At 58.5% G+C, this 17,864-nt stretch overlaps 2 protein-coding genes across 6 annotated transcripts in view; one reads left to right on the top strand and one right to left on the bottom strand.

Annotated features, from left to right (window-relative positions):
* The window catches only part of MGRN1 (mahogunin ring finger 1), a 65,340-nt gene extending 63,394 nt beyond the window's left edge, over nt 1-1,946 (bottom strand). For all 4 annotated transcript variants that reach the window (XM_034939729.3, XM_034939731.3, XM_034939733.3 and 1 more), the window contains exon 1: nt 1,680-1,946. In XM_034939729.3, the coding sequence (XP_034795620.3) occupies nt 1,680-1,767 (88 nt within the window). In that variant the 5' untranslated portion in view covers nt 1,768-1,946. The remainder of the gene's footprint in view (nt 1-1,679) is intronic.
* An 8,628-nt stretch (nt 1,947-10,574) lies between these two features.
* Nucleotides 10,575-17,864, top strand: UBALD1 (UBA like domain containing 1). Of its 2 annotated transcripts, none has more exons than XM_034939719.3 (3): nt 10,575-12,073; nt 16,191-16,253; nt 16,764-17,864. In XM_034939719.3, the coding sequence occupies exons 1-3, from the start codon at nt 11,954-11,956 to the stop codon at nt 17,112-17,114; spliced, it is 534 nt and encodes a 177-aa protein (XP_034795610.3). In that variant the 5' UTR covers nt 10,575-11,953; the 3' UTR covers nt 17,115-17,864. The 2 variants fall into 2 exon arrangements, with proteins under 2 accessions (XP_034795610.3, XP_054955252.1); XM_055099277.2 differs by having other exon boundaries at nt 11,718-12,258.

The following is a 17,864-nucleotide window of genomic DNA, read 5'->3' as shown; positions in this document are numbered from 1 at the left end:
AGCAGGCTGTAAATGACATGTATGTTATTCTGTCCAGCCCAAGTGAAGAACGGGCATCAAGTGAGCTCAGGTCCCAGGTGACAGGAAGTGCCACTCAACTTTTTGATATCTGTGTCATGCAACTGCTTACTATGATTACGGTCATTAGCTAGTCACTTATCTTCCTTTATGAGCAATTGTAGCAGCTACCATTTGGGAACTTCTGAGCCAGGTGTGGTTCTGAGGGCTGTATAAGCATCAGCCCGTTTTACAGATGAGGAAACTGGGACCCAGGGGGTTAAGCAACCTCGACCAAGGTCACTCAGCCAGAGACAGGCTGGAAGAATATCAGAGATGAAAGAGGACAACAGCAAACTGCTCCATCTGATGTGGGGCCATCAGCCCTCGGAACCTCTAGGGAAACCCCAGGGTGGAACCACCCAAAGGCCAGGCTGTCCCGCTGCTGGGCCTGGGATACAGCTGTGCTCTCCCCAGCAGGCAGGCAACAGTGCGTTCTGCCTAGCTGAGTCCATCCCCTTCAGAGTGCCCCCAGACTGTGCTGGTTCCCCTCACTTCATCCCAGTGGCCCCAGGCCCTCACCTAGTCACACCTTACAAAACCTGGGCAGAGCAGTTTTTCAAACCTGAGTGGACGTAAAACTCACATGGGGAATGGGTTGAAAATGCAGGTTCCCAGGCCCCAAGGGGTCCCAGGCAGGGCCTGGCATGTCTAGCAGTCCTCCCCCCTTGTGGGCGTGGCCCACACTCAGAGAAATCTGGCCTGTGGGTGTCCAGAGACACCCAGAAGACTGAGACATCACATCAGATGAGACGCCAGGATCTGAGGACCCAATCTAGATGTCCCCATGATGCCCAAGTTCTCTCTCCTCTTCCTTCTCTCCTTTCCACCACAAATGACCCCACGAGGAGATGGAGGGTGAGACTTGGAGCTAGATGCTCCCAGTCAACACATAACTTATCAGTAGAGGCAGAAAGAGAGCGGGGAACAAAGCTACGTGGGAGCCCCACACCTGGTTCCGGTCCCAACTATGCTTCCATCCAGCTGAGATCTTGGCAGTCACTTCCTCCTTGGTGTCTTACGTCCCTCAGCCATAACACAGAGGCCCGAGTATCGGCTGGGTCCTCTCAGCAAGGACCCTGGCCCCTCCCGATCAATTATAATCATCTCCTTGGGCCCAGCCCCACTCCTCCAACCCACACACCAAGAGCCTCCGTCCTGATGGGAGGGAAATTGCCCAAACCACTGGCTCGGCCTTCACACCAAGCCACTAAAGAAAGCGAAAGCCGGCCCCCGCGGTGAGGTCAATCTGATGACAATGAGAGCTTTCTAGGCAGAAGCGATGCGCCGGGACCCGCGCTCAGCACCCCGCCGCGCCCTCGAGCTTTCCCCCAGGAGCTCCCCCCTGTTACAAGGACGGAGCTGAGGTGCCCGGGGCGAAGGGACTGCCCCAAGGTCACCCAAGCCGGGCAGTAGCAGCCAGGTACGGCTCGGGCAGGTTCCTCCGGGGCCCCCAGCCACGCCTAGGGGTCGGGGCCGCGGGGCCGCGCGAAGGCTCGGGGTAGCAACGAGGCCCGGAGGGGGCCGAGCAGGGCGCCCCGCCCCGAGTCCCCGCCCCCGCGCCCGCCGGGTCCGCGTTCCAGCGCGTGCCTAGCAGTCCGCGCCTGGGGCCGGGCGCTCACCGGACTTCGGAGGGTAGCGATAGGCCGAGTTCGCCTGGATGTCGATGTCCTCCACCCCCGCGATGCGGCGGCTGAGAATGGAGCCCATGGTGCGCGGCGCTGCCGGGCAGAGGGGCCAGGGCCGGAACGGGAGCGGCGACAGCGGCGGGGTCCTCACGCGGACATGGCCCGGACCAGGCCGCACGGACGCTAGTCCACGGCCGCGGAGGCGCCTCGAGCCCCCACCCCCGGCTTGGCCCAGGGCCCGACGCCACGGCGGCCCTCCGCCTCCCGGTCCCGGGGCACGTCGGGAAATGGAGTCCTCTCGCCGCCGAAGGCGCCGGGAAGCAGCGCGGGAAGCCCGTCTGGGAACTATCTTTCCCAGGATGCTCCGTTCCCAGGCCCTCTGACGGATTGACAAGCACTCCGGGACAAACCAAATGGACCTAAATTCAGAGGGAAGGAACCAACAAACCACACGGCAAATGGTCCTTCCCTCTGCGTTCCAAGCGCTGCACTAACATATTAACTCTTTGGTCATTTCCTCATCTGTTCGCTTACAGACTCTCCTGGAGCCCCAGCGCCTTCCACTTGCCCCCTCTGAAATAGCTCCCTGAGTCGCTGTGGTTCTCCCCACTCCCCTGAGTTTGTCTCCCGCCCCGACCGGCAGAGGGCGTAGCTGCACCTGCTACCGGGAGCCCACTTGCAGGGTGTGCACGGAAGAAGCGAAGCACCTGCTTTGGCCTTGGCCAGAATTTGAGGACTACCATTTGGGGACTTCTGAACCAGGTGTGGTTCTGAGGGCTGTATAGCCATCAGCCCGTTTTACAGATGAGGAAGCTGGGATCCAGGGGGTTAAGCAACCTCCGGCCCCCTGACAAGGCTGAGGCCTGGTGCAGTGGCTCACCTGTAATCCCGATACTTTGGCCCCACGTCTGGACCAATTAGTTTAAAGACATAATTTCACAGCCTCCACGGAAGGCAGTAGACTCTCCCACATTTTACACACAGGGAAACTGAGGCACAGAGGAGCGAGAGCCGCATGAAATGGCGCTGCAGGCAAGATTGCAAGAATCGCTTTCAGAATGAAAACCTCGCAGTGTGCAAGGTGTTCCCTGGCTTTTGACTCACACACAGCTCTGCAAATAGATCGCTTTTTACCTACTTTTCAGTTGAGGAACTGGGATTCTGAGCAGAGTGATTTCCCAAGTCAAGCCTACTGTACCAAGAAAGCAGCTAGGGAGGGCAAGGCAGACTGAGTCTCCAATGCTCAATTCACCACAGTCCATGTGGAAATGCTTCTTATACCCTTCCAGAGACCACAGTCCAGGATCCAGTCTTCCTCTTTTTTTTTTTTAATTGTTCTGTCGCGCAGTCTGGAGAGAAGTGGCACAATCTCAGCTCACTACAGCCTTTGCCTCCCGTGTTCAAGCGATTCTCATGCCTCAGCCTCCCCAGTAGCTGGAATTACAGGCATGCACCATCACACCCAGCCAATTTTTGCATTTTTAGTAGAGACAGGGTTTCACCATGTTAGCCAGGCTGGTCTTGAACTCCCGTCCTCAAGTGATCCGCCTGCCTTGGCCTCCCAAAGTGTTGGGATTACAGATGAGCCACTGCACCTGGCCTCAGACTTCCTCTTGTCAGGGGAACTTGGGAAGCCAAATGAGTACGGCAGCCAAGAGACTTGTGTGGTTATGATGCAGGTCCAGGTCTTGGAGGAGCCTGATTAAATCTCCCTGCCCCACAGCCAAGATCCACACTTACTGAGCATTATGTGCCAGGCATCATGCTGAGGGCTCTGCACAGATCCTCTCATCTAATTCTTTGATGTTGGCCGGGCGCAGTGGCTCACACCTGTAATCTTAACACTTTGGGAGGCCGAGGCAGGCAGATAGCCTGCACCCAGGAGTTCCAGAACAGACTGGGCAACATGTCATGACCCTGTCTCTACCAAAAATGTAAAAATTAGCCAGGTGTGATGGCACGCCCCTGTAGTCACAGCTACTCTGGAGGTGGAGGCGGGAGCATAGCTTGACCCTGGGAAGTCGAGGTTGCAGTGAGCCATGATCATGCCACTGCACTCCAGCCTGGGTGATAGAGTGAGACCCTATCTCTAAAAAGGATAAAAATTTAAAAAAATAAAATATTAAAAAAACAGGCCAGGCACTGTGGCTCACGCCTGTAATCCCAGCACTTTGGGAGGCCGAGGCAGGCATATCACTTGAGGTCAAGGGTTTAAGACCAGCCTTGCCAATATGGTGAAACCCTGTCTCTACCAAAAATACAAAAAATTAGCTAAGCATGGTGGTGCGCACCTGTAATCCCAGCTACTGCGGAGGCTGAGGCAGGAGAATCGCTTGAACCTGGGAGGTGGAGGTTACAGTGAGCCAAGATTGCGCCACTGCACTCCAGTGTGAGTGACAGAGTGAGACTCTGTTTCCAAAAATAATAATAATTAAAAAACAATTATCTGGCCAGGCACAATGGTTCACGCCTGGAATCCCAGGACTTTGGGAGGCCGAGGTGGGCGGCCTCACCCAAGGTCAGGAGTTCGAGACCAGCCTGGCCAACATGGCAAAACCCCCATCTCTACTAAAAACATAAAAATTAGCTGGGTGTGGTGGCATGGGCCTGTAATCCCAGCTACTCGGGAAGCTGAGGCAGGAGAATCGCTTGAACCTGGGAGGTGGAGGTTACAGCAAGCCAAGATTGCCCCACAGCACTCCAGTGTGGGTGACAGAGCGAGACTCTGTTTCCAAAAATAATAATAATTAAAAAACAATTATCTGGCCGGGTGCAATGGTTCACACCTGGAATCCCAGCATTTTGGGAGGCCGAGGTGGGCGGATCATTCAAGGTCAGGAGTTGGAGACCAGCCTGGCCAACATGGCAAAAACCCGTCTCTACTAAAAACATAAAAATTAGCTGGGTGTGGTGGCACGTGCCTGTAATCCCAGCTACTCGGGAGGCTGAGATGGGAGAATTGCTTGAACCTGGGAGGCGGAGGTTGCAGTGAGCGGAGATCGCGCCACTACACTCCAGCCTAGGCGACAGAGCGAGACTCTGTCTCAAAAAAAAAAATCTGATGTAGATTCTATTTCTATTACCAATTTACAAAACAGGAAAGTGAGGCTCATAAAAATGAAGTACCCTAATGAGGTTGCACAGTAGGTGGGTGGCACAGCTGGAATTGAGCCAGGCCACTGCTCTTACCTGGGCACGTCCCTGCCTCCACAGAGGCATGCTCCAGAGTGCCAGATTGCCAGGCTCTTGTCCCCAGATGGATGGGCCTGAAGCCCCCCACCAATTGTGATCTCTCTTCATTTTATATTTCTTTCCATTGAACCACGTAACTCCCGTGCATGTACATGCATTTGTGTATCAACGCTGCATTCAATCGACTGCCCTCCCCATTTGCGGGGAGGAAGGGAGAGTCCTGAGCATCAGCTGTTCCCACTGAAAAACAACACTAAGAGCATATCCTCCCTATGGAGCCTGGGCCAGAGCAGTCATTTCCACCAGGTGGATGTTTCATTAACTCTTCTTCTCAACAGAGCTTTGGACTCAAGGTGTCCTCAAAGCCCTTTCAGCAGTATTTTTCTGTGCTTACTCACACCCAGCTGGAAGACAGGCCCTTCCCGATTTGGTCCAAGTTCCATTATCAACATCTGAGTGGATTCATTTATTTTTATTTTTTTATTTATTTAATTAATTTATTTTTTTTGAGATGGAGTTTCGCTCTGTCGCCCAGGCTGGAGGACAATGGTGCGATCTCGGCTCACCGCAACCTCCGCCTCCCAGGTTCAAGCGATTCTCCTGCCTCAGCCTCCCTAGTAGCTGGGATTACAGGCATGTGCTACCACGCCCGGCTAATTTTGTATTTTTAGTAGAGACGGGGTTTCTGCATGTTGGTCAGGCTGGTCTCGAACTCCTGACCTCAGGTGATCTGTCCGCCTCGGCCTCCCAAAGTGCTGGGATTACAGGCGTGAGCCACCGTGCCCGGCCTGGATTCATTTATTTATTTACGTTTGGAGACACAGTCTCACTCTGTCACCCAGCCTGGAGTGCAGTGGCATGATCATGTGGGATCTCGGCTCGCTTTAACTTCTGCCTCCCAGGTTCAAGCGGTTCTCCTTCCTTAGCCTCCCGAGTAGCTGGGATTACAGGCACCCACAACTAATTTTTGTATTTTCAGTAGAGAGAGGGTTTCACCATGTTGGCCAGGCTGGTCTTTAACTCCTGACCTCAGGCAATCCCCCCACCTTGGCCTCCCAAAGTGCTGGGATTACAGGCATGTGCCGTCATGCCTGGCCAATTCACTGATTTATTCAACAAATATTTATCCTGCAGCTACTATGTGACAGGTGATAAACCAGGCAAGGCATCAAATGGTAGGACAAGCTAGACATGGAGGCTGCAGGCAGGTGAGGAAATAGACACTAGAAAGGTTAACAAGTATATAATTCCAGAATGTAGTGGGTGTTCTGCAGAAAACATTGAGATGCAATTAATTGATACTATTGGCAGGGGAGTCAGGGAAGGGGTTTTTTTGAGGAGGTGACAGCTAAGCCAGGACTTGATTTATTTTTTGTTGCTGTTGTTGTTGCTGTTGTTTGAGACGCAGTCTCACTCTGTTGCCCGAGCTGGAGTGCAGTGGAGCGATCTCAGCTCACTGCAACCTCCGCCCCCTGGGTTCAAGCAATTCTCCTGCCTCAGCCTCCCGAGTAGCTGGGACTACAGGCGCGTGCCAGCACACACAGCGAATTTTTGTATTTTTAGTAGAGATGGGGTTTCACCATGTTGGCCAGGCTGGTCTTGAACTCCTGACCTCAGGTAATCTACCCACCTCGGCCTCCCAAAGTGCTGGGATTATAGGCGTGAGCCACCGTGGCCGCTTGCTAAGCCAGGACTTGAAATACAATTAATAGCCAGCCAGGCAAAGTGTGAGGGAGTAGGCTGCTCCAGGTTTTAGGTAGGGGTAATGGCATATACAAAACCTCTATAGTGGGAAAGAACTGAGTACGGCACAGGACTAGAATCAAGTGAGAGGGAGATGGCAAGGCAAGGGCCAGATCTTGCCTCACATTCAGCCAGCATTGGGCTCTCTGAAACGTAAAGACAGGGCCAGGTGTGGTGTCTCACGCCTGTAATCTCAGCATTTTGGGAGGCCAAGGCAGGTGGATCGCTTGAGCCTAGGAGTTCGAGGCCAGCCTGGGCACCATGGCAAAACCCTGTCTCTACAGAAAATATAAACATTAACCAGGCGGGGTGGTGCACATGTGTAGTCCCAGCTACTTGGGAGGCTGAGGTGGAAGGATCCTTTGAGCCTGGGAGGTCGAGACTGTAGTGAGCCATGATTGTGCCACTGCACTCCAGCCTGGGTGACAGAGTGAGACCCTGTCTCAAAAATAAAATAAAATGAAAAAAAAAAAGAAACATAAAGACAGACGCTGGAGACGACTGGTGGCTTCCTGGTCTGAGTGCCTGAGTCTCAAGTCTAGACTTCTCAACCCCCTGAGTGGGCAGGATCCTGGCGTATTCTGGTGCTCCCAGAGCCAGGCACCCGGTGCGTGTCTGATAAGCACATCTGTGGAATAAATCAAAGAATGGGGTGAGGAGGAGGCGGCCAGGGCCCTGGGCCCCCCATGGACTGGCCATGTGAAGTCTGGCAAAGCCTTGAACCTCTTGGGCCCTCAGGTGACATAAGGGCACTGCTAGAAATGCCTTCTCCTCTCCCTCCCACTAGGTGCTGGCCCCAGCTGTCAGGTTCCATCCCAGCCTGCTAAGGAATCCAAAGTTCATTCTCCAATCAGGCTAATCCTGGCTAAAAACAAGGTTGTTTTTTAATTCCCTGTTGCCCCTGGAAAAACAAGCTGGCTTAGGGGATGGGGGTGAGGGGGTTGCATGGAGACCAGTAGGGTGACCTTTGACTCTGCCAGCCCCACCTGCCCAACTCTTGCCAGCCTGCTGGCCTGAGAGAGATCCTCCTGAGCTGGGCAAGCCTGGGCAGGCAGCTGAGTGGTACCTGGACGATGGTGGAAGGAGGGGTGAAGGCACTTCCTGCCTCCCTATGCAAGGCAAGCCCTTAGTGGGCCCTGCCGGGACAGTGTCCCTCCTCCCTTGCCAGAAATGCACCATGGGTGCCCGCTCTTCTCCACAGGTTCTGAATGTCAGAGGGTAAGACTGGATTCCAGCCTCAGTTTTATCTGTAAAATAGGGCTAGGGCTTCCCAGAGTGGTCCAGATGGAGGCAAACAGGTGAGAGCACTAGAACCGTGCAACTAGCACCAGGCCCTGCACTATGCATTTTACAGGCATTAATCTTCCACAGCAGTGAGGCCAGAACTCAGCCCCGCCAGTGAGAAAGTGAAGCCCAGAGCTCTGGTAACTCGCTCAACATTAAGCATTAAGTCATTAAGCAGCGGAGTCAAGCCTGACACCCAGGTCTGTCTAGCTCCCGAACCTGCCCACCTTCTACCACACTGTGTTGTCGTCCTAGTGGTAATTATTATAGCGGGAATCATATTCAGAGCTGGTTTTTACTGTGGGCCTACCCTATGGAGCACTTTGCCCATATTAATTCATGCATATGAACTTTGCAAAGGTTAAGGAGCAACTCTTAGCAAGAGCAAACATCGCTTGGAACCATCAGGGTTTACAAAATACTGTGGCCCCTAAGTGATCCCCAAACAGCAGGAAAGAAGTTTAAACTGTATTTCCCGTGGTCAGGTGGCTTCTGCCGAGGCTAAGTGCCTGCCTGGGAAAAGCCAAGACTCAGTGTCCGCCCCTTGCCTATAGGCCAGGCTCCCAGCCCCAGCCCTCAGAGACCAACTCCACTGCACCCTGACTCCCTTCCCTCCCCAGCCCTCTCCGCTATCTCAGTGCCCCAGCCTTCCCCACCACCCTACCCTCCCACCCCAGGACATTTCAGGTCCAGTCCACTAGTTCCCCTACTGTCCTCCTCCCACCACCCTGTGGGAGAGTCCTTGGTCAGGCTTGAGGGGCCCGGGTAGGAGCCGCAGCTTGAGGCAATTCCCTCCATTCCATCCAATTCCGAAGGCAGGGCAGACTCCCCTGGAACCAGACACATCAAGAACGTCGCCTAGTTCAGACCGGAGCTCTCCACCACCATCTGATCCCAGCACAGCCACAGCCACAGTGATCCCAACGTGTACAAGGGATCAGATCTGTTTAAACACTTCAGTATCCCCTAACTCACCCCCAGGGCCAGTGCCGGCCTCCCTAGGGCATTTTTTATTTTTTGGAGACAGGATCTTGCGCTGTTCCCCAGGCACAATCACGGCTCACTGCAGCCTCTGACTTCCCAGGCTCAAGCAATCCTCCTACCTCAATCTGTAGCTGGGACTCCAGAATTTTTTTTTTTTTTTTTTTTTTTTTGAGACAGTCTTGCTCTGTCGTCTAGGCTGGAATGCAATGGCGTGATCTCAGCTCACTGCAGCCTCCGCCTCCTGAGTTCAAGCAATTCTCCTGCCTCAGCTTCCCCAGTAGCTGGCACTACAGGGGTGTGCCACCATGTCCGGCTAATTTTTGTATTTTTAGTAGAGACGGTTTGACCAGGCTGGTCTGGAACTCCTAACCTCAAGGGATCTGCCCGCCTCGGCCTCCCAAAGCGCTAGGATTACAAGCGTGAGCCACGGCGCCCGGCCAATTTTTTTTATTTTTTATTTTTTGTAGAGACGAGGGTCTCACTATGTTGCCCAGACTGGTCGCAAACTCCTCGACTCTAGTGATCCGCCCATCTCGGCCTCCTAAAGTGTTGAGATTACTTACAGGTGTGAGCCATGGAACCCAGCTAATTCTCTGTTTTTTTTTGTTGTTGTTTTGTTTTTTTGTTTTTTTGTTTTTTTTTGAGACAGAGTCTTGCTCTGTGGCCCAGGCTGCAGGGCAGTGGCGCGATTGCGGCTCACTGCAACCTCCGCCTCCTGGGTTCAAGCGATTCTCCTGCCTCAGCTTCTGGAGTAGCTGGGATTACAGGCGACTGCCACCACGCCCGGCTAGTGTTTGTATTTTTAGTAGAGAACGGGTTTCGCCGTGTTGGTCAGGCTGGTCTCGAATTCCTGACCTCAGGTGATCCGCCAGCCTCGGCCTCCCAAAGTGCTGGGATTACAGGCGTGAGCCACTGCGCCCGACCCGAACCCAGCTAATTTTCTTAAAATGTAAATCTCTGTAGAGGCGTGTTCTCAAAGTCCTGGGCCTAGGAAATCCTCCCTCCTCGGACCCCGAGTAGGTGGGATTACAGGCCACCGCGCCAGCCCGGGAGGGCATTTTCCATCTTGCAAGGCTATACTCGTCCTCCGGGTTTCCGAAATTCGATCCCAACCCCAGCCGTTCTCACAGCCCCCACCCGGCTATTGCTCTTCTGTCGCCCCACGCTAGGTCAGGGCCAGGAAAAGAGGAAAGACTCAACATATAGTGTCTCAACGAAGGAGGCTGGGGCCAGGGGGCGCAAGGAGCCGGACCAAGGTCACCGAGAGCTGCTATGATCGCGCCTTACCGCCCCCGGGCGCTCGAAGCGGGCTAAAGCCTCACTAGCTGTCAGCAACGTCAACCGGAAGCGCCATGTGCCGGTCTGTAAACACCGCCCGGTCGCCCCGCCCCCGGCTCCGCCCCCGGCCTCCCCGGCCCAGCGCCCGCCCCCGCCGCCTCTTCATTGGGCGACCAGCTTTGTTTACCTTATATGGCCAGGTCCTAACACCCCGAGGCTGTCCATTGGTCGAGGCACGACCTCACTCAGCTGACGTCACCGGGACCAAACGATGCAAATAAACCGAGGCATTCTGGGAAAGGGAGTTTGGGGCCGCTCCGGAACTGGCTCTGCCGGGCCCTGGCGCCCGCCCGCTAAGGGCCGAGATTTCCGGCAAAGAGCACGAGATTTTGCGTGGGAAAGCGGGAGAACTGCTGGAAGGGGGACCCCGAAGCACCAGAGGCTGCTGGCCCCGCCAGCCTGTCCCAGGCGCCGTCCAGAGGGTCATGGGGCTACAGTGGGGCAGGCCCAGAGCCAGGCTAGGAAGGACCCACGCCACGAGTGGGCGATGAGAGATTGAGTGAGGAGAGCTAGGAGGCTAGCTACAGGCGGTGACGTGCGGCGGAGCTTTTAAGTGGCTCATTCATTCATTCACTGAACGAGTATTTGTCGGCGCCTACAGTGTGCCGGGCCTTTCAGCCTAGACCAGCCGATTTGGGCCAAAATTCCTAGAGACCCCTCTCTTAAGGGTGTGCCTACTATTTAACACAGAGCGATGCCAATCACAGAGGGGTTCAGGGTCCCTAGGTCTTAGCAAAGACGCCTGTGGCCCGGCGTTTGCGCCCATGCACAGATCTGTATGCCCCACCTTGGGACCCCAATTCGTGCCAGAGCAGGGGCACGGATGCCACCGAGAGCAATGAGGGCGACATGGACGTGCCTGGCTCTGGTCACGGTCTGGACAGCTGCGCACAGTAGGCACTTAGCGTTCAGTCACAGTCCCCGGGGCATGGCAAAGACGTCTGTGGCCTGGCGTTTGCGCCCATGCACAGATCTGTGGCCCCGGCCTCTGGGCTCCTAATTCCCGCCAGAGCAGGGGCTTGGGTGCCACCGAGAGCAACGAGGGCGACGTGGACGTGACTGGCTCTGGTCCCAGCTCAGGCGCCTGCACACATTAGGCACTCAGTTTTCAGACACCGTTCCTGGGCCTTGGCAAAAACGCCTATGCACGAACCTGAGGCCCCCGCCTGCGGACCTCCATCCGTGCCAGAGCAGGGGCCGGGTGCCACCCAGAGCAACGAGGGCGACGTGGACTCCCCCAACCCTGGTCACGGCCCGGGCATCCACACACAGTAGGCGCTCACAGTTCAGACACGGTCCCCAGGCCTTGGCCAAGATCCTGTGGTCAGGCATTTGCGCCCATGCACAGACGTGGCCCCCGCCAGCGGACCCCCATCCGTGCCAGAGCAGGGGCACGGGTGCCACCGAGAGCAACGAGGGCGACGTGGACGCGCCCGGCTCGGGTTACGGCCCGGACATCCGCACAGCGGGCGCTCGGTGCTCAGACACGCCCCTTCCCGGGCTTCGCGTCCCCTAGGGTGCCGGCCCCGCTCCCCCGGGGCGCCCGGCGCACCGTGGGGACTACATATCCCAGCATGCCGCGGCGCCGGCGGAGCGAGGCGAGGCGCGGTGAGTCAGAGCCGCACAGTAAATATTTGTATTAGCCGGAGCCGGCTCGCTAATGGTGGACGCGTGAGGCGGAGGCGCGGGCGGCGGAGGGAGGCCGGAGCGGGCAGCGCGGCGGCGCCATGTCCGTGAACATGGACGAGCTCAAGCACCAGGTCATGATCAACCAGTTCGTGCTGACGGCGGGCTGCGCGGCCGACCAGGCGAAGCAACTGCTGCAGGCGGCCCACTGGCAGTTCGAGGTGCGCGGCGCCGGAGCCGGGCGAGGGCCGGGGCCACGGGCGGAGTGTGTCCCGCGTGGCCGCTGGGCGGGGGCGGACGGCGTGGACGCGTGCCGGCTGTGCGCCCCCTCCGGGCCGCAGACCCGACCCGCTTTCCCGACGACGGTGCCCGGCGTCCGGATCCCGAGGGCTCGCGGCGGGCGGAGGTGGGAACCGGGCCACCGGTCGGGGATACGCCGCCCCCGCGGGGCCGCGAGTCCCCCGGGATCGAGACGGGGACCCCCCCACCCCACCCCTTTTGTCCGGGTAACGGCCGAGGGCAGGGCGGCGCCGCGGTGCAGACGGACAGTCGGGCGGGCGGCCGGAAGGAGGACGCCCCAGGCCTCGGTAGAGCTGGGCCGGAGGGCGGAGCCGCTCCGGGCGAGTGGTCCGAGGGTCCGCGTGCCTGGTGGGCGGTCGGCGGCGTGCGCACACGTCCATGTGCATTTGTGTTTACGCACGCACCGCGCCACGGCGTCGGCCGGGCACCGGGGAGGTGGCGGACCTGCGGGCACGTTGGCGCGCGTGTGAACGCGCAGCCCCCTGGTGCGTTTGGTGTGTGATCAATGCGTACACATGTGGCGGGTGTGCAGATGCCGCCCGTGCCCGGCATGGTGTGATGTGTGTACACGGCCTGGAGTGTAGGGGTGGCGTGTCGGAGCCCCACACTACACCACAGGGATGAGCGTGTATCCCCTTCAGAGGTGTGCCTGGGGACTCCGTGTGCGCGACTAGGTGCTCTCCTGGGGCTGGCAGGGGCATCTGTCCCTTTACCGGTGCAATGGGGAGGGTGCACACGGTTCACCAGCTTTCGGGCTAGCTGGGTAGGAGGTGATGCTGCCCCAATCTGGCACCCACTCCCCCGGGCCTCTCCTAACCCACAGGACAGTAGTGCTCCTGGCTTGTGCTGCCCAGAGGCTACCTGGCCTTCCCTAATTCACCGACCCCAGGATTAACCCCATGGTGGTTGGTATCAGGGGATGAGGCCAGAGCCCTTTGAGCTGTGCCCCTCACAGGGGTAGGGTCATGGCCTCAGCCATCCCGGTACCATCTGTGCCCAGCCGGGGACTGGGAACCTGGTTTCTCCATGAGGAGCCATCCCAGGGCCTGCAGGAGGGACTAGAAGCCAGAGGACTCTGAGGCTCCGCTTCCTGGGGACTGGAGGGGGATCAGAATGTCCCAAGCTTGGGACAGTCTGGGAAGGCAGTGGCCATCCCATCCAGATGAGTACATCCCTCTCTCCTTGCCTACTTCCCTCCTACCAGCCGTCGCGGAGGCCACTGATCCTGTGTGGTGTTCACCCCAGGACGTGGGAGGCTGCTCTGTCCCTCTGGCCTTAGTTTCCACATCTGTATGGTGGGGTTGGGGGACATGAGTCAGCTTCTGTTGGCCAGCTCACTGCCCCCTGTGCCCCGAGGCAGCCCCACCCGGAGGAAGCTCCCTGCTCCCCTCCTGGTCTCCACAGCCCTCATCAGCCCTGTTTGTGTCAAGGGCTGGATGTGGCAAAACTTGCAAAACCACATTCATGGCAGTCCCACATCTGCACGCAGGGTTCCCTCCCTGCCTGGGGCTGGGCAGGTAGGTGTCCGGTGGGAAGCTGGCCCTGCCTGCAGGACTCAGCCCAGCCCTCAAAACCTGGCACCCAGCTGGCACCCAGGCCACATCCCTCAGTGGCACAGTTAATTGAAAATGCAGCTTTGAGGAGTGCAATGTCTGGGGAAAGACTGTTCCCAGAGGGGCAGGAGCATCTGGGGCCTCTGGTGGCTCCCAGGGTCCCCGTGGGAGGAGCCCTGTGCCCTCCACTCCCAAGTCTCAGTTGTGCCATCTGTAAAGTGGGGGCCGCCAGGGAGGCTGGAGGAAGGTGACGGGACTTCAGGCCTTGGAATGGGGCTGAGTGAGGGGTTCACATGGCCACCCCATCCCCCTCCACGCTCCACCCGCTGGCTGCATCCACCAGGCGGTGTTTCTGGGTCACATTTGCTGCAATTCAGGTGCTAATGGGGGCAGGAGGCTGCAGGGGGAGGGGCCGGTGTCTAGTGGGGCAGATGTTTCTCAATGGAGAATGCTCACAGCGGCCTGCAGAGGGGGTCTGGTGTGGCCTGGGGCTCCTGGGGTTGGGATTTACACAGTGAGCCTGGGCTTTGGGGCACAGCTGCTGCTGACAGAGGGTCTTGGGGTCTGGGAAGGTGCTTAAAGCCTGGCCCCCATGCCTGAGCTCCCACACCCCTGTTTAGGGACACCCAGATAGGGTGTCTCCTGCAGGAAATTCCCCACATAATTCATTTATTTAAAAAATATTTTTTGCCGGGCACGGTGGTTCATGCCTGTAATCCCAGCACTTTGGGAGGCCAAGGTGGGCGGATCGTGAGGTCAAGAGATCAAGACCATCCTGGCCAACATGGTGAAACCCCATCTCTACTAAAAATACAAAAGTTAGCCAGGTGTGGTGGCACATGCCTGTAGTCCCAGCTACTTGGGAGGCTGAGGCAGGAGAATCACTTGAACTAGAAGGCAAAGGTTGCACTGAGCCCAGATAACGCCACTGCACTCCAGCCTGGTGACAGAGCGAGACTCCGTCTCAAAAAAAAAAAAAAAAAAAAAAATTTAAATAGCCTCCCACCCAGACCCCCTGACCGAGGGCAGGCCCCAGGAGCCAGGCTGGATTTCTGGGTGTGCTGGGCCTGGGAGGGCCAGGAAGTCAAGCTGGCATTAGGGGAGTGGGCCTGAGGGGTGGTGGTAGGGGCACCTCGGCGGCTTGAAGCTCCAAGTCTGGGCCTGGGACTTGGTAGGGCCCCGAGAACCCCTCACATACTTGTGGGGCTCCCTCACTGGCCCTTGCGCAAGAGCAGCCTCCGTTTCCTGGGACAGGCCTCCCCACCCCTGCAGGGCCTCAGCCAGGACATAGCAAATCCCAGCGCCTCCCTCTGGGGCTCCTCAGTCCCCAGTCACCAAGGACCTCTGGAGCCTGCTGAGCTGACACACACAGGAAAGGGCTCCAGGCTCGCTCTGTCTCCCCCACCTGTCCTGGCCTTTCTGAGCACCCCCATCTCTGTCTTCTGCCGACCAGCTGACCCTAAGCAAGTCACTTCCTACCTTCATTTCCCTGCCTGTAAGACAGCAGTCCCTGCCTGTGGGGTTAATGATGACAGTCCATGGCCCCGCTGGGATGGAGCCCTGCTGGGTGCCCGCACCGTGCTCAGTGTGGCATGCGGCCCGGGTGTGGAGGGAGACGGTGGAGCATCCCGTGCCTAGCATGGTGCCAGCCAAGGGCGGGTGGCTGGGGAGCTGTCGTAAACCCGTGGTGGCTTTGGTCCTAGGGCCGTCTTTCTGCTCCACTTCCCGGGCACTGTTCCGAGGGAGGCTCAGGTGGGGAAGCGAGTGAGCCTAAAGCCCAGGCTTGTCTCTGTGGTGCCAGGCCTTGCTTGCTGGAATCTGGTGATCTTAGGAGGTCACTGTTGAAAGGGAGGGGACCCAGGAGCCACCTGGTCTAACCTCTTTGTGGTACAGATGGAGAAACCAAGGCCCAAACAGTGGCCCCCTTGATCAGCCAGAAGCAGAGTTGGGTGGGGCAGCAGGGGATCCCCACCACCAGGCTCAGACTCCTTCAAGATGCTTTTGCTTCGCAGTTGAGGAGACCGAGGCTTAGAGAAGAGTAGAGACTTGCTACCCGTTGAGGTGGTAACAGCCAGGCTAGAATCTCCTGAAACGGGGCAGGGTGGGGAGGTCTGGTTGGGCTACCTGGGGCCGGGCGCCTTTCCCCCAGGATGGGGTGTACTGCCCGCCCTCCCCCAGTCATGGTGCTGGTGCCAGCTGGTGCAGGGGGAGGGCTCTGCAGGCCTTAGGCACTGAGGCAGCTGGCGAGCAGCAGGGGAAGGGTCTTCTCCGCCCACCCCAACTGCCCAAGGTTCTGTGGCTCCTCCTTAGACAGCAGTGAGGGTTGGGGGTGACAGGCAAGCCACTGAGCCTCAGCACCACGACTCACCCCTCCCACTCAGCAGTCCAGCCAGGGTCATCCCCAGCCTCAGAGGAGCCTGGGAACAAGGGCAGCGGCAGGGCCGGCGGGGGCCTGGAGGGTGAGCAGGGGCCTTTCTTCCTGCAGACAGCCCTCAGCGCCTTTTTCCAGGAGACCAACATCCCCTACAGCCACCATCACCACCAGATGGTAAGTGTCCCCTGGAGTCCCCAGTTCTGGATTGGGCGGAAGGAGGCCGAGCTAGTTCCGTGTATAAGCAGCCCCTGGCCCAGGTGTACGAGGGCGCTGGTGCAGGCGGGGCTCGACCTCTTTGGAGATGGGTCAGCAGGAGTCCCAGCTCCGTGGGTCCTGCACTTAATCTTGCCTGTGCCAGCTCCCCCTGAGACCTGGGGGGCGCTGGCCTCTGGGGCAATGAAGCTCCTTACCCTACAGCCCCCGGGGATGCTGTGGCTGATGGAAGGGGGTGGGCTGGGAAAGCCTCGTGGCCCCAGGCACTGTGGGCTCCTGAGAGTGAGGCTGGGTCGGTTCATCTCAAGGCTTCTCCTCTGGGAACCCCTGGGCGGCGGACAGGCTTGGGGATCTGGGGAAGGAACACAGAGCCTTCCGAGAATGGGCCAGCCACGCATCTCCCCTTGGGAGGCAGTGGGGGCCCCTCCAGGAAGGGGTGCTCACCCCATCTCTCCTCTCTTCCCCTCACAGATGTGCACCCCCGCCAATACCCCTGCTACACCCCCCAACTTCCCCGACGCTCTCACCATGTTCTCCCGTCTCAAGGCCTCCGAGAGCTTCCACAGTGGTGGCAGCGGCAGCCCGATGGCCGCGACAGCCACGTCACCCCCGCCACACTTCCCCCATGCCGCCACCAGCAGCTCTGCGGCCTCCAGCTGGCCCACGGCGGCCTCGCCCCCGGGGGGCCCACAGCACCACCAGCCACAGCCGCCCCTGTGGACTCCAACACCCCCTTCTCCGGCTTCAGACTGGCCACCCCTGGCCCCCCAACAGGCCACCTCAGAACCCAGGGCCCACCCTGCCATGGAGGCAGAGAGATAAGGGAGGCCCCTCCCCCCTCCCGGAGGCCAGGACCCTGTGGGGCGGGGGAGAGGACGTCTCTGCGGGCCCCCTTCACCCCTTTTCTGTCTGCACCCCTTGTTCCCCGGAGCCCTGGAGGGGAGAGCGCGGACTCTAGCCAGGCAGGGACACGTCTGGTGCCAGAACACGCAGCTGCCCACACGCAAGGTCATGGCCCCAGCGGCCCCGGCACATGGAGTGGTTCAGAGCGGCCTGGGTGCCTGGCGGACAGAACTTCAGAGACCACGCAGCCTTCCTTCGAAGACGTACCTGCCCAGCCCAGCCCAGGGGTGCCGTGGAGGACCACCCTGGCGGAGACATCGCTGATCCCTGGCTTGGAGCTCCTTGGGGGCCGGCAGGCCTCGACCCCCACCCTAGGGAATGCAGAGCCTCTCCGCATGTGTGCGCGTGGCCGTGTCTGTGTATTTCTACGTGTGTCGCTCTTCAGAAGCAACCTAGTTCCTGGGGCAGCTGGACTTTGCATGTTAGTGTGAGCCCCCAGCCCCCTGCCCGCCGCCCCCTCCCCAGGGCCCTGCCTCCTCCCCACCCCCTCGTCAGCCAGCGTTGCTGTTCCTTGCAGAGAAAAGGATTGTGGGAAACTCCAGGACTCTTCCCACCGCCTCCCAGCGCCTGCCTGCTGGGGCTGCCTGCATGCCTCCCCTGCACCTGGGGGTACCCGCATCCACTTCCTTTCCCCCTTTTAACAAAAGAGAAGAACGAATTCCAAACCAC

The sequence above is a fragment of the Pan paniscus genome, chromosome 18 (assembly GCF_029289425.2).
Source record: "Pan paniscus chromosome 18, NHGRI_mPanPan1-v2.0_pri, whole genome shotgun sequence".
Classification (NCBI taxonomy): Eukaryota; Metazoa; Chordata; class Mammalia; order Primates; family Hominidae; genus Pan; species Pan paniscus.
This window is presented reverse-complemented; position numbering and strand designations above follow the sequence as displayed.